This window comes from Oncorhynchus clarkii, chromosome 13 (assembly GCF_045791955.1).
Source record: "Oncorhynchus clarkii lewisi isolate Uvic-CL-2024 chromosome 13, UVic_Ocla_1.0, whole genome shotgun sequence".
NCBI lineage: Eukaryota > Metazoa > Chordata > Actinopteri > Salmoniformes > Salmonidae > Oncorhynchus > Oncorhynchus clarkii.
In genome coordinates this window covers 64,641,564-64,656,929 of record NC_092159.1, presented here as the reverse complement: position 1 = coordinate 64,656,929, position 15,366 = coordinate 64,641,564, and the positions used below count along the sequence as shown (strand labels likewise).

The window sequence follows — 15,366 nt, the reverse complement described above, 5'->3', positions numbered from 1 at the left end:
AGGTAGGACCACACTACGACCTCTCAGGTAGGACCACACTACGACCACACTACAACCACAATACAACCACACTACAGCCACACTATGAGCTCTCAGGTAGGACCACACTACGACCTCTCAGGTAGGACCCCACTACGACCACACTACGACCTCTCAGGTAGGACCACACTACGACCACACTACAACCACACTACGACCTCTCAGGTAGGACCATACTACGACCACACTACAAACACACTACAACCAAACTACAACCACACTACAACCACAATACAACCACACTACAGCCACACTATGACCTCTCAGGTAGGACCACACTACAACCACACTACGACCACACTACGACCTCTCAGGTAGGACCACACTATGACCACACTACAACCACACTACGACCTCTCAGGTAGGACCACACTACGACCTCTCAGGTAGGACCACACTACGACCTCTCAGGTAGGACCACACTACGACCACACTACGACCTCTCAGGTAGGACCACACTACGACCACACTACGACCTCTCAGGTAGGACCACACTACGACCTCTCAGGTAGGACCACACTACGACCTCTCAGGTAGGACCACACTACGACCACACTACGACCTCTCAGGTAGGACCACACTACGACCACACTACAACCTCTCAGGTAGGACCACACTACGACCTCTCAGGTAGGACCACACTACGACCTCTCAGGTAGGACCACACTACGACCTCTCAGGTAGGACCACACTACAACCACACTACGACCTCTCAGGTAGGACCACACTACGACCTCTCAGGTAGGACCACACTACGACCACACTACAACCACAATACAACCACACTACAGCCCCACTATGAGCTCTCAGGTAGGACCACACTACGACCTCTCAGGTAGGACCCCACTACGACCACACTACGACCTCTCAGGTAGGACCACACTACGACCACACTACGACCTCTCAGGTAGGACCACACTACAACCACACTACAACCACACTACAACCACACTACGACCTCTCAGGTAGGACCATACTACGACCACACTACAAACACACTACAACTAAACTACAACCACAATACAACTACACTACAGCCACACTATGAGCTCTCAGGTAGGACCACACTACAACCACACTACGACCTCTCAGGTAGGACCACACTACGACCACACTACAACCACACTACAACCAAACTACAACCACACTACAACCACAATACAACCACACTACAGCCACACTATGACCTCTCAGGTAGGACCACACTACAACCACACTACGACCACACTACGACCACAATACAACCACACTACAGCCACACTATGACCTCTCAGGTAGGACCACACTACAACCACACTACAACCACAATACAACCACACTACAGCCACACTATGACCTCTCAGGTAGGACCACACTACAACCACACTACGACCACACTACGACCTCTCAGGTAGGACCACACTACAACCACACTACAACCAAACTACAACCAAACTACAACCACAATACAACCACACTACAGCCACACTATGAGCTCTCAGGTAGGACCACACTACAACCACACTACGACCTCTCAGGTAGGACCACACTACGACCACACTACAACCACACTACAACCGCACTACGACCACACTACAACCACAATACAACCACACTACAGCCACACTATGACCTCTCAGGTAGGACCACACTACAACCGCACTACGACCACACTACAACCACAATACAACCACACTACAGCCACACTATGACCTCTCAGGTAGGACCACACTACAACCACACTACAACCACACTACGACCACACTACAACCACACTACGACCACACTATGACCACAATACGACCTCTCAGGTAGGGGGGTGTGTATGTGTGTGTATAATGTGTGTGTGTGTGTGTGTGTGTGTGTGTGTGTGTGTGTGTGTCTGTGTGTATGTGTGTGTATAATGTGTACGGTGTGTGTGTGTCTGTGTGTGTATAATGTGTACGGTGTGTGTGTGTGTGTGTGTGTGTGTGTGTATAATGTGTACGGTGTGTGTTGCAGGGTGATCAGTCGAGCCCCAGGGCTGAAGCTGGTAGTGGAGACTCTGATCACGTCTCTGTGTGTGTGTGGTGTTGCAGGGTGATCAGTCGAGCCCCAGGGCTGAAGCTGGTAGTGGAGACTCTGATCACGTCTCTGAGACCCATCGGGAACATCGTCCTCATCTGCTGCGCTTTCTTCACTGTGTTTGGAATACTGGGAGTACAGGTAACACACACACACACACACACACACACACACACACACACACACACACACACACACACACACACACTAAGCAGACACCTCGACGGCCCCTGAAAGAACTTCATTGGACTCTATGTAAACTGGAAACCACATATCCTGAGGCTGCATTTATTGTAGCTGGGGATTTTAACAAGGCTAATCTGATAACAAGGCTCCCTAAATTTTATCAGCATATCGAAATGTGTGACCCGGGCATGGCAGAATTCAGGATCATTGCTACTCTAACTACCGCGACGCATACAAAGCCCTCCCTCCTTTCGGCAAATCTGACCACGACTCCATTTTGTTGCTCCCAGCCTATAGACAGACACTAAAACTGGAAACGCCTGTGCTCGGGTCTGTTCAACGCTGGTCCGACCAATCGGATACGTCACAATGCTGCAGACACCTTGGGGAAAACGTGGAAAACGTAAGCTGACTCCTAGCTCCTTCACAGCCATATAAGGAGTCATTGCCATGAGGCGGTTTCAAAAAATGCGGCACTTCCTGATTGGATTTTTATCTGGGTTTTTTCTGTAACATCAGTTCTGTGGCAATCACAGACAATATCTTTGCAGTTTTGGAAACGTCAGAGTGTTTTCTTTCCAAAGCTGTCAATTATATGCATAGTCGAGCATCTTTTCGTGACAAAATATCTTGTTTAAAACGGTACGTTTTTCATCCAAAAATTTAAATAGCGCCCCCTATATTCAAGAAGTTAATCATGGAAAGGTAACCGGAAACATGACCGAATACAAACAATCAAGCAAGCGTTATTATAGAGACAAAATAGAGTTGCAATTCAACGGCTCCGACACAGGGTCTACAGTCAATCACAGACTACAAAAAGAAAACCAGCCCCGTCGCGGACCAGGATATCTTGCTCCCAGACAAACTAAACAACTTCTTTGCTCGCTTTTGAGGACAACACAGTGCCACTGACACGGCCCGCTACCAAAACCTGCAGGCTCTCCTTCACCGCAGCCGACGTGAGTAAAACATTTAAACGTGTTAACCCTCGCAAGGCTTCCGGCCCAGACGGCATCTCCAGCCGCATCCTCAGAGCATGCGCAGACCAGCTGGCTGCTGTTCCCACATTCTTCAAGTTGGCCACCATTGTCCCTGTTCCCAAGAAAGCTAAGGTAACTGAGCTAAACGACTATCGCCCCGTAGCACTCACTCTGTCATCATGAAGTGCTTTGAGACACTAGTCTAGACTAGTCAATGTGTCAATGTGATCATAGAGAGCCCTTGGTTCTCTATGGTATTGTAGGTCAGGACGTGACTAGGGGGGGTGTTCTAGTTAACCTATTTCTATGTTGGTGTGCTTGGTATGGTTCCCAATTAGAGGCAGCTGATTATCGTTGTCTCTAATTGGGGATCATATTTAATTTCTCCATTGTTCCCACCTGGGTTGTGGGATATTGTTTGTGCTTGTGTGTTTGGGCCACTACGACTTCACGTTCTTTTTAAGTTTTGTTGTTTTGTTTCTAGTTTCACTTTGTATTAAAAAGGTGTGGAACTCAATGCTGCGCCTTGGTCCGCTAATTTTGAAGAACTTGACACAAGGATCATATCACCTCCACCCTACCTGACACCCTAGACCCGCCCCAATAGGTCCACAGATGATGCAACCGCAATCACACTACCCTAACTCATCTGGACAAGAGGAATACCTATGTGAGAATGCTGTTCATTGACTACAGCTCAGCATTTAACACCATGGTACCCTCCAAACTCGTCATTAAGCTCGAGACCCTGGGTCTGAACTCCGCCCTGTGCAACTGGGTCCTGGACTTTCTGACGGGCCGCCCCCAGGTGGTGAAGGTAGGAAACAACATCTCCACCCCGCTGATCCTCAACACTGGGGCCCCACAAGGGTGTTTTCTCAGCCCCACTACAGTGGTAGGCCTGATTACCAACAACAACGAGACGGGCTACAGGGAGGAGTTGAGGGCCCTCAGAGTGTGGTGTCAGGAAAATAACCTCACACTCAACGTCAACAAAACAAAGGAGATGATTGTGGACTTCAGGAAACAGCAGAGGGAGCACCCCCCCTATCCACATCGAAGGGACAGCAGTGGAGAAGGTGGAACATTTTAAGTTCCTCTGCGTATACATCACCAGGCCTCCAGTGCGCCTCCCCAGTCCGGTACGTCCTGTGCCGGCTCCCCGCACTCGCCCTGAAGAGTGTGTCACCAGCCCTGAGTCTCCAGCAACGGTCTACAGCCCGGAACCTCCATTGACGGTCCACGGCCCGGAGCTTCCTTCGCCTGGTGCCCAGTCCAGGCATGGCGTTCAGCCCGGCTTCATGGCCGGAGCCGGCCCCGACGCTAGTTGCCCATCCTAACCCTCCCCATCTAGGTTCAGGTTTTACGGTCGGAGTCCGCACCTTTGGGGGGGGCCCTGACCATAGAGAGCCCTCGGGTTCTCTATGGTGTAATAGGTCAGGGGGGTTTTCTAGTTATTATAGTTCTATGTTGGTGTGTTTGTATGGTTCCCAATTGGAGGCAGCTGTATATCGCATACTTAGTGTGTCCCTTTTTCCCACCTGCCTCCAATTGTTTTGTTTAGTGCCTATGTGCGCTACGTACTGCACGTTCTTTAATTCTTTGCTGTTTTGAACTTTCACTGTAATAAATATGTGGAACTCGACTCCTTGGTCCACTCTCATCTCATATGTATATACTCTATCTATAGCATCTGCTCTTTGGTCCGCTCTTTCTTACGACGAACGTGACAATACCCTACATTACTCATCTCATATGTACAGTGGGGAGAACAAGTATTTGATACTCTGCCGATTTTGCAGGTTTTCCTACTTACAAAGCATGTAGAGGTCTGTAATTTTTTTTATCATAGGTACACTTCAACTGTGAGAGACGGAATCTAAAACAAAAATCCAGAAAATCACATTGTATGATTTTTAAGTAATTCATTTGCATTTTATTGTCCATAGTGTTATTCCCTGTCCTCTCTGTCCCCTGGGTTGGTTTTGTCTAGTTGTCTAGTTGTTTAAGGGGTCAGTAGTGTTATTCCCTGTCCTCTCTGTCCTTTGGGTTGGTTTTGTCTAGTTGTCTAGTTGTTTAAGGGGTAGTCCATAGTGTTATTCCCTGTCCTCTCTGTCCCCCGGGTTGGTTTTGTCTAGTTGTTTAAGGGGTCAGTAGTGTTATTCCCTGTCCTCTCTGTCCCCTGGGTTGGTTTTGTCTAGTTGTCTAGTTGTTTAAGGGGTAGTCAGTAGTGTTATTCCCTGTCCTCTCTGTCCCCTGGGTTGGTTTTGTCTAGTTGTCTAGTTGTTTAAGGGGTAGTCAGTAGTGTTGTTCATGTCCCCTGTCCTCTCTGTCCCCTGGGTTGGTTTTGTCTAGTTGTTTAAGGGGTCAGTAGTGTTATTCCCTGTCCTCTCTGTCCCCTGGGTTGGTTTTGTCTAGTTGTCTAGTTGTTTAAGGGGTAGTCCATAGTGTTATTCCCTGTCCTCTCTGTCCCCTGGGTTGGTTTTGTCTAGTTGTCTAGTTGTTTAAGGGGTAGTCCATAGTGTTATTCCCTGTCCTCTCTGTCCCCTGGGTTGGTTTTGTCTAGTTGTCTAGTTGTTTAAGGGGTAGTCCATAGTGTTATTCCCTGTCCTCTCTGTCCCCTGGGCTGGTTTTGTCTAGTTGTTTAAGAGGTAGTCAGTAGTGTTATTAATGTCCCCTGTCCTCTCTGTCCCCTGGGTTTGTTTTGTCTAGTTGTCTAGTTGTTTAAGGGGTAGTCAGTAGTGTTATTAATGTCCCCTGTCCTCTCTGTCCCCTGGGTTGGTTTTGTCTAGTTGTCTAGTTGTTTAAGGGGTAGTCAGTAGTGTTATTAATGTCCCCTGTCCTCTCTGTCCCCTGGGTTGGTTTTGTCTAGTTGTCTAGACAAATCTGTCGTTCTGCCCCTGAACAGGCAGTTAACCCACTGTTCCCAGGCCGTCATTGAAAATAAGAATTTGTTCTTAACTGACTTGCCTAGTTAAATAAAGGTAAAATAAAAAATAAAAAAAGGGGTAGTCCATAGTGTTATTCCCTGTCCTCCCTGTCCCCTGGGTTGGTTTTGTCTAGTTGTTTAAGGGGTAGTCCATAGTGTTATTCCCTGTCCTCTCTGTCCCCTGGGTTGGTTTTGTCTAGTTGTTTAAGGGGTAGTCCATAGTGTTATTCCCTGTCCTCTCTGTCCCCTGGGTTGGTTTTGTCTAGTTGTTTAAGGGGTAGTCCATAGTGTTATTCCCTGTCCTCCCTGTCCCCTGGGTTGGTTTTGTCTAGTTGTTTAAGGGGTAGTCCATAGTGTTATTCCCTGTCCTCTCTGTCCCCTGGGTTGGTTTTGTCTAGTTGTTTAAGGGGTAGTCCATAGTGTTATTCCCTGTCCTCTCTGTCCCCTGGGTTGGTTTTGTCTAGTTGTTTAAGGGGTAGTCCATAGTGTTATTCCCTGTCCTCTCTGTCCCCTGGGTTGGTATTGTCTAGTTGTCTAGTTGTTTAAGGGGTAGTCCATAGTGTTATTCCCTGTCCTCTCTGTCCCCTGGGTTGGTTTTGTCTAGTTGTCTAGTTGTTTAAGGGGTAGTCCATAGTGTTATTCCCTGTCCTCTCTGTCCCCTGGGTTGGTTTTGTCTAGTTGTCTAGTTGTTTAAGGGGTTGTCAGTAGTGTTATTCATGTCCCCTGTCCTCTCTGTCCCCTGGGTTGGTTTTGTCTAGTTGTTTAAGGGGTAGTCAGTAGTGTTATTCATGTCCCCTGTCCTCTCTGTCCCCTGGGTTGGTTTTGTCTAGTTGTCTAGTTGTTTAAGGGGTCAGTAGTGTTATTCCCTGTCCTCTCTGTCCCTTGGGTTGGTTTTGTCTAGTTGTCTAGTTGTTTAAGGGGTAGTCCATAGTGTTATTCCCTGTCCTCTCTGTCCCCCGGGTTGGTTTTGTCTAGTTGTTTAAGGGGTCAGTAGTGTTATTCCCTGTCCTCTCTGTCCCCTGGGTTGGTTTTGTCTAGTTGTCTAGTTGTTTAAGGGGTAGTCCATAGTGTTATTCCCTGTCCTCTCTGTCCCCTGGGTTGGTTTTGTCTAGTTGTCTAGTTGTTTAAGGGGTAGTCAGTAGTGTTATTAATGTCCCCTGTCCTCTCTGTCCCCTGGGTTGGTTTTGTCTAGTTGTTTAAGGGGTAGTCCATAGTGTTATTCCCTGTCCTCTCTGTCCCCTGGGTTGGTTTTGTCTAGTTGTCTAGTTGTTTAAGGGGTAGTCCATAGTGTTATTCCCTGTCCTCTCTGTCCCCTGGGTTGGTTTTGTCTAGTTGTCTTGTTGTTTAAGGGGTAGTCCATAGTGTTATTCCCTGTCCTCTCTGTCCCCTGGGTTGGTTTTGTCTAGTTGTCTAGTTGTTTAAGGGGTAGTCCATAGTGTTATTCCCTGTCCTCTCTGTCCCCTGGGTTGGTTTTGTCTAGTTGTCTAGTTGTTTAAGGGGTAGTCAGTAGTGTTATTAATGTCCCCTGTCCTCTCTGTCCCCTGGGTTGGTTTTGTCTAGTTGTCTAGTTGTTTAAGGGGTAGTCCATAGTGTTATTCCCTGTCCTCTCTGTCCCCTGGGCTGGTTTTGTCTAGTTGTTTAAGAGGTAGTCAGTAGTGTTATTAATGTCCCCTGTCCTCTCTGTCCCCTGGGTTTGTTTTGTCTAGTTGTCTAGTTGTTTAAGGGGTAGTCCATAGTGTTATTCCCTGTCCTCTCTGTCCCCTGGGTTGGTTTTGTCTAGTTGTCTAGTTGTTTAAGGGGTAGTCAGTAGTGTTATTCCCTGTCCTCCCTGTCCCCTGGGTTGGTTTTGTCTAGTTGTTTAAGGGGTAGTCCATAGTGTTATTCCCTGTCCTCTCTGTCCCCTGGGTTGGTTTTGTCTAGTTGTCTAGTAGTTTAAGGGGTAGTCCATAGTGTTATTCCCTGTCCTCTCTGTCCCCTGGGTTGGTTTTGTCTAGTTGTCTAGTTGTTTAAGGGGTAGTCCATAGTGTTATTCCCTGTCCTCTCTGTCCCCTGGGTTGGTTTTGTCTAGTTGTCTAGTTGTTTAAGGGGTTGTCAGTGGTGTTATTCATGTCCCCTGTCCTCTCTGTCCCCTGGGTTGGTTTTGTCTAGTTGTTTAAGGGGTAGTCAGTAGTGTTATTCATGTCCCCTGTCCTCTCTGTCCCCTGGGTTGGTTTTGTCTAGTTGTCTAGTTGTTTAAGGGGTCAGTAGTGTTATTCCCTGTCCTCTCTGTCCCTTGGGTTGGTTTTGTCTAGTTGTCTAGTTGTTTAAGGGGTAGTCCATAGTGTTATTCCCTGTCCTCTCTGTCCCCCGGGTTGGTTTTGTCTAGTTGTTTAAGGGGTCAGTAGTGTTATTCCCTGTCCTCTCTGTCCCCTGGGTTGGTTTTGTCTAGTTGTCTAGTTGTTTAAGGGGTAGTCCATAGTGTTATTCCCTGTCCTCTCTGTCCCCTGGGTTGGTTTTGTCTAGTTGTCTAGTTGTTTAAGGGGTAGTCAGTAGTGTTATTAATGTCCCCTGTCCTCTCTGTCCCCTGGGTTGGTTTTGTCTAGTTGTTTAAGGGGTAGTCCATAGTGTTATTCCCTGTCCTCTCTGTCCCCTGGGTTGGTTTTGTCTAGTTGTCTAGTTGTTTAAGGGGTAGTCCATAGTGTTATTCCCTGTCCTCTCTGTCCCCTGGGTTGGTTTTGTCTAGTTGTCTTGTTGTTTAAGGGGTAGTCCATAGTGTTATTCCCTGTCCTCTCTGTCCCCTGGGTTGGTTTTGTCTAGTTGTCTAGTTGTTTAAGGGGTAGTCCATAGTGTTATTCCCTGTCCTCTCTGTCCCCTGGGTTGGTTTTGTCTAGTTGTCTAGTTGTTTAAGGGGTAGTCAGTAGTGTTATTAATGTCCCCTGTCCTCTCTGTCCCCTGGGTTGGTTTTGTCTAGTTGTCTAGTTGTTTAAGGGGTAGTCCATAGTGTTATTCCCTGTCCTCTCTGTCCCCTGGGCTGGTTTTGTCTAGTTGTTTAAGAGGTAGTCAGTAGTGTTATTAATGTCCCCTGTCCTCTCTGTCCCCTGGGTTTGTTTTGTCTAGTTGTCTAGTTGTTTAAGGGGTAGTCCATAGTGTTATTCCCTGTCCTCTCTGTCCCCTGGGTTGGTTTTGTCTAGTTGTCTAGTTGTTTAAGGGGTAGTCAGTAGTGTTATTCCCTGTCCTCCCTGTCCCCTGGGTTGGTTTTGTCTAGTTGTTTAAGGGGTAGTCCATAGTGTTATTCCCTGTCCTCTCTGTCCCCTGGGTTGGTTTTGTCTAGTTGTCTAGTAGTTTAAGGGGTAGTCCATAGTGTTATTCCCTGTCCTCTCTGTCCCCTGGGTTGGTTTTGTCTAGTTGTTTAAGGGTTAGTCCATAGTGTTATTCCCTGTCCTCTCTGTCCCCTGGGTTGGTTTTGTCTAGTTGTCTAGTAGTTTAAGGGGTAGTCCATAGTGTTATTCCCTGTCCTCTCTGTCCCCTGGGTTGGTTTTGTCTAGTTGTCTAGCTGTTTAAGGGGTAGTCCATAGTGTTATTCCCTGTCCTCTCTGTCCCCCGGGTTGGTTTTGTCTAGTTGTTTAAGGGGTCAGTAGTGTTATTCCCTGTCCTCTCTGTCCCCTGGGTTGGTTTTGTCTAGTTGTCTAGTTGTTTAAGGGGTAGTCCATAGTGTTATTCCCTGTCCTCTCTGTCCCCTGGGTTGGTTTTGTCTAGTTGTCTAGTTGTTTAAGGGGTAGTCAGTAGTGTTATTAATGTCCCCTGTCCTCTCTGTCCCCTGGGTTGGTTTTGTCTAGTTGTTTAAGGGGTAGTCCATAGTGTTATTCCCTGTCCTCTCTGTCCCCTGGGTTGGTTTTGTCTAGTTGTCTAGTTGTTTAAGGGGTAGTCCATAGTGTTATTCCCTGTCCTCTCTGTCCCCTGGGTTGGTTTTGTCTAGTTGTCTTGTTGTTTAAGGGGTAGTCCATAGTGTTATTCCCTGTCCTCTCTGTCCCCTGGGTTGGTTTTGTCTAGTTGTCTAGTTGTTTAAGGGGTAGTCCATAGTGTTATTCCCTGTCCTCTCTGTCCCCTGGGTTGGTTTTGTCTAGTTGTCTAGTTGTTTAAGGGGTAGTCAGTAGTGTTATTAATGTCCCCTGTCCTCTCTGTCCCCTGGGTTGGTTTTGTCTAGTTGTCTAGTTGTTTAAGGGGTAGTCCATAGTGTTATTCCCTGTCCTCTCTGTCCCCTGGGCTGGTTTTGTCTAGTTGTTTAAGAGGTAGTCAGTAGTGTTATTAATGTCCCCTGTCCTCTCTGTCCCCTGGGTTTGTTTTGTCTAGTTGTCTAGTTGTTTAAGGGGTAGTCCATAGTGTTATTCCCTGTCCTCTCTGTCCCCTGGGTTGGTTTTGTCTAGTTGTCTAGTTGTTTAAGGGGTAGTCAGTAGTGTTATTCCCTGTCCTCCCTGTCCCCTGGGTTGGTTTTGTCTAGTTGTTTAAGGGGTAGTCCATAGTGTTATTCCCTGTCCTCTCTGTCCCCTGGGTTGGTTTTGTCTAGTTGTCTAGTAGTTTAAGGGGTAGTCCATAGTGTTATTCCCTGTCCTCTCTGTCCCCTGGGTTGGTTTTGTCTAGTTGTCTAGTTGTTTAAGGGGTAGTCCATAGTGTTATTCCCTGTCCTCTCTGTCCCCTGGGTTGGTTTTGTCTAGTTGTCTAGTTGTTTAAGGGGTTGTCAGTGGTGTTATTCATGTCCCCTGTCCTCTCTGTCCCCTGGGTTGGTTTTGTCTAGTTGTTTAAGGGGTAGTCAGTAGTGTTATTCATGTCCCCTGTCCTCTCTGTCCCCTGGGTTGGTTTTGTCTAGTTGTCTAGTTGTTTAAGGGGTCAGTAGTGTTATTCCCTGTCCTCTCTGTCCCTTGGGTTGGTTTTGTCTAGTTGTCTAGTTGTTTAAGGGGTAGTCCATAGTGTTATTCCCTGTCCTCTCTGTCCCCCGGGTTGGTTTTGTCTAGTTGTTTAAGGGGTCAGTAGTGTTATTCCCTGTCCTCTCTGTCCCCTGGGTTGGTTTTGTCTAGTTGTCTAGTTGTTTAAGGGGTAGTCCATAGTGTTATTCCCTGTCCTCTCTGTCCCCTGGGTTGGTTTTGTCTAGTTGTCTAGTTGTTTAAGGGGTAGTCAGTAGTGTTATTAATGTCCCCTGTCCTCTCTGTCCCCTGGGTTGGTTTTGTCTAGTTGTTTAAGGGGTAGTCCATAGTGTTATTCCCTGTCCTCTCTGTCCCCTGGGTTGGTTTTGTCTAGTTGTCTAGTTGTTTAAGGGGTAGTCCATAGTGTTATTCCCTGTCCTCTCTGTCCCCTGGGTTGGTTTTGTCTAGTTGTCTTGTTGTTTAAGGGGTAGTCCATAGTGTTATTCCCTGTCCTCTCTGTCCCCTGGGTTGGTTTTGTCTAGTTGTCTAGTTGTTTAAGGGGTAGTCCATAGTGTTATTCCCTGTCCTCTCTGTCCCCTGGGTTGGTTTTGTCTAGTTGTCTAGTTGTTTAAGGGGTAGTCAGTAGTGTTATTAATGTCCCCTGTCCTCTCTGTCCCCTGGGTTGGTTTTGTCTAGTTGTCTAGTTGTTTAAGGGGTAGTCCATAGTGTTATTCCCTGTCCTCTCTGTCCCCTGGGCTGGTTTTGTCTAGTTGTTTAAGAGGTAGTCAGTAGTGTTATTAATGTCCCCTGTCCTCTCTGTCCCCTGGGTTTGTTTTGTCTAGTTGTCTAGTTGTTTAAGGGGTAGTCCATAGTGTTATTCCCTGTCCTCTCTGTCCCCTGGGTTGGTTTTGTCTAGTTGTCTAGTTGTTTAAGGGGTAGTCAGTAGTGTTATTCCCTGTCCTCCCTGTCCCCTGGGTTGGTTTTGTCTAGTTGTTTAAGGGGTAGTCCATAGTGTTATTCCCTGTCCTCTCTGTCCCCTGGGTTGGTTTTGTCTAGTTGTCTAGTAGTTTAAGGGGTAGTCCATAGTGTTATTCCCTGTCCTCTCTGTCCCCTGGGTTGGTTTTGTCTAGTTGTTTAAGGGTTAGTCCATAGTGTTATTCCCTGTCCTCTCTGTCCCCTGGGTTGGTTTTGTCTAGTTGTCTAGTAGTTTAAGGGGTAGTCCATAGTGTTATTCCCTGTCCTCTCTGTCCCCTGGGTTGGTTTTGTCTAGTTGTCTAGCTGTTTAAGGGGTAGTCCATAGTGTTATTCCCTGTCCTCTCTGTCCCCTGGGTTGGTTTTGTCTAGTTGTTTAAGGGGTAGTCCATAGTGTTATTCCCTGTCCTCTCTGTCCCCTGGGTTGGTTTTGTCTAGTTGTCTAGTTGTTTAAGGGGTAGTCCATAGTGTTATTCATGTCCCCTGTCCTCTCTGTCCCCTGGGTTGGTTTTGTCTAGTTGTTTAAGGGGTAGTCAGTAGTGTTATTAATGTCCCCTGTCCTCTCTGTCCCCTGGGTTGGTTTTGTCTAGTTGTCTAGTTGTTTAAGGGGTAGTCAGTAGTGTTATTCCCTGTCCTCTCTGTCCCCTGGGTTGGTTTTGTCTAGTTGTCTAGTTGTTTAAGGGGTAGTCCATAGTGTTATTCCCTGTCCTCTCTGTCCCCTGGGTTGGTTTTGTCTAGTTGTCTAGTTGTTTAAGGGGTAGTCAGTAGTGTTATTCCCTGTCCTCTCTGTCCCCTGGGTTGGTTTTGTCTAGTTGTCTAGTTGTTTAAGGGGTAGTCAGTAGTGTTATTCCCTGTCCTCTCTGTCCCCTGGGTTGGTTTTGTCTAGTTGTCTAGTTGTTTAAGGGGTAGTCCATAGTGTTATTCCCTGTCCTCTCTGTCCCCTGGGTTGGTTTTGTCTAGTTGTTTAAGGGGTAGTCCATAGTGTTATTCCCTGTCCTCTCTGTCCCCAGGGTTGGTTTTGTCTAGTTGTCTAGTTGTTTAAGGGGTAGTCCATAGTGTTATTCCCTGTCCTCCCTGTCCCCTGGGTTGGTTTTGTCTAGTTGTTTAAGGGGTAGTCCATAGTGTTATTCCCTGTCCTCTCTGTCCCCTGGGTTGGTTTTGTCTAGTTGTCTAGTTGTTTAAGGGGTAGTCCATAGTGTTATTCCCTGTCCTCTCTGTCCCCTGGGTTGGTTTTGTCTAGTTGTCTAGTTGTTTAAGGGGTAGTCAGTAGTGTTATTAATGTCCTCTCTGTCCTCTCTGTCCCCTGGTTGGTCCAGCTGTTCAAGGGTAAATTCTACCTCTGTGAAGGCCTGGACACCAGAAACATCACCACCAAGTCCGACTGTCTGCTGGCCAACTACCGCTGGACACGCAGGAAATACAACTTCGACAACCTGGGACAGGTGTGTGTGTGTGTGTGTGTGCGTGTGCGTGTGTGTGTTTGTGTGTGTGTGTGTGTGAGAGAGAGCACTGTTTGTGTGTGAACACTGTGTGTGTGTGTGTGAACACTGTGTGTGTGTGTGAACACTGTCTGTGTATTCCAGGCGCTGATGTCTCTGTTCGTGCTGTCCTGTAAGGATGGATGGGTCAACATCATGTATGATGGCCTGGATGCAGTGGGAGTAGACCAGCAGGTAACTCCTCTCCCCTCTCCTCTCCTCTCCTCTCCTCTCCTCTCCTCTCCTCTCCTCTCCTCTCCTCTCCTCTCCTCTCCTCTCCTCTCCTCTCCTCTCCTGTATGATGGCCTTGATGCAGTCAGACTACCAGGTATATTTCAGGAGATTGTGTGACTCAGTGTGCAGAGGGAACACACACACCTCAGACACACACCCATATTGCAGGTAGGCTGAGTTTGGAGTCAGGCCCAGACAGACAGTGAGCCAGAGCCCTGAGGCTGTAGTTCATCTACGTGGGTATATTAACCCTACACACACACACACACACACACACACACACACTGAATGTTTACCTTTCTCTCTCTCTCTCTCTCTCTCTCTCTCTCTCTCTCTCTGTCTGTTTCTCTGTCTCCCTCTCTCTCCTTCTCTCCCTCCTCTCTTTCTTCCTCCCTCTCTCTCTCTCCCCCCCCCCCCCCTCTCTCTCTCTCTCTCTGTATCCCTCTCTCTCTCTTTCTTTCTTTCTCTCTCTCTCTTTCTCTCTCTCTCTCTCTCTCTCTCTCTCTCCCTCCCTCTCTCTCTCTCTCTCCTCCTCTCCATCTCCCTCCCTCCTCCAGCCGGTGAGGAACCACAACCCGTGGATGCTCCTCTACTTCATCTCCTTCCTCCTCATCGTCAGTTTCTTCGTCCTCAACATGTTCGTGGGCGTGGTCGTGGAGAACTTCCACAAGTGTCGTCAGGACCAGGAAGAGGAAGAGCAGCGGCTACGGGAAGAGAAGAGGCTCAAAATCCTGGAGAAAAAGCGCAGGAGTAAGGAGAAGGATGGTGCCGGTCTGTAGTTTATTTTTCTGAGCACTGCCTGCTTTCATAACCTAACGGATGGAGAGGGGGAGAGAAGCAGACAGACAGATAGACAGACAGACAGACAGACAGACAGACAGACAGACAGACAGACAGACAGAGTGAGGGCTGTGACAGTAGACTGCATGAGGCTGCATGACCCTACCCAGCAACACCCACCCATCCTCCCCAGTTACTGCATGGATCCTTAGAGAGGGAGGTCTGACCTGATATCTCTATAGTATAAACCCTGCTACAGCTGATATCTCTATAGTATAAACCCTGCTACAGCTGATATCTCTACAGTATAAACGCTGCTACAGCTGATATCTCTATAGTATAAACCCTGCTACAGCTGATATCGCTATAGTATAAACCCTGCTACAGCTGACCTGATATCTCTACAGTATAAACCCTGCTACAGCTGACCTGATATCTCTACAGTATAAACCCTGCTACAGCTGATATCTCTACAGTATAAACCCTGCTACAGCTGACCTGATATCTCTACAGTATAAACCCTGCTACAGCTGATATCTCTATAGTATAAACCCTGCTACAGCTGATATCTCTATAGTATAAACCCTGCTACAGCTGATATCTCTATAGTATAAACCCTGCTACAGCTGATATCTCTACAGTTTAAACCCTGCTACAGCTGATATCTCTACAGTATAAACCCTGCTACAACCCGACCTCAGGAGTAAATCTCAGTTGTCTTTTCATTCAGAGTTAGAGACAGCAGGTGCGGTAGAGAGAGAGAGAGAGTCGAAAACAGCAGGTCCGGTGAACATGTCAGGGTTTCATAGCCGCAGGCAGAACAGTTGAAACTGGAGCAGCAGCAC

General features: G+C 47.5%; 1 protein-coding gene across 1 annotated transcript in view; it reads left to right on the top strand.

Moving 5' to 3' along the window:
- Positions 1-15,366, top strand: part of LOC139365258 (voltage-dependent T-type calcium channel subunit alpha-1H-like) — a 102,666-nt gene that overhangs the window by 57,126 nt on the left and 30,174 nt on the right. Inside the window, exons 23-26 of the mRNA XM_071102764.1 lie at positions 2,097-2,223; positions 13,346-13,471; positions 13,613-13,702; positions 14,299-14,512. Coding sequence (XP_070958865.1) covers positions 2,097-2,223; positions 13,346-13,471; positions 13,613-13,702; positions 14,299-14,512 — 557 coding nt within the window. The remainder of the gene's footprint in view (positions 1-2,096; positions 2,224-13,345; positions 13,472-13,612; positions 13,703-14,298; positions 14,513-15,366) is intronic.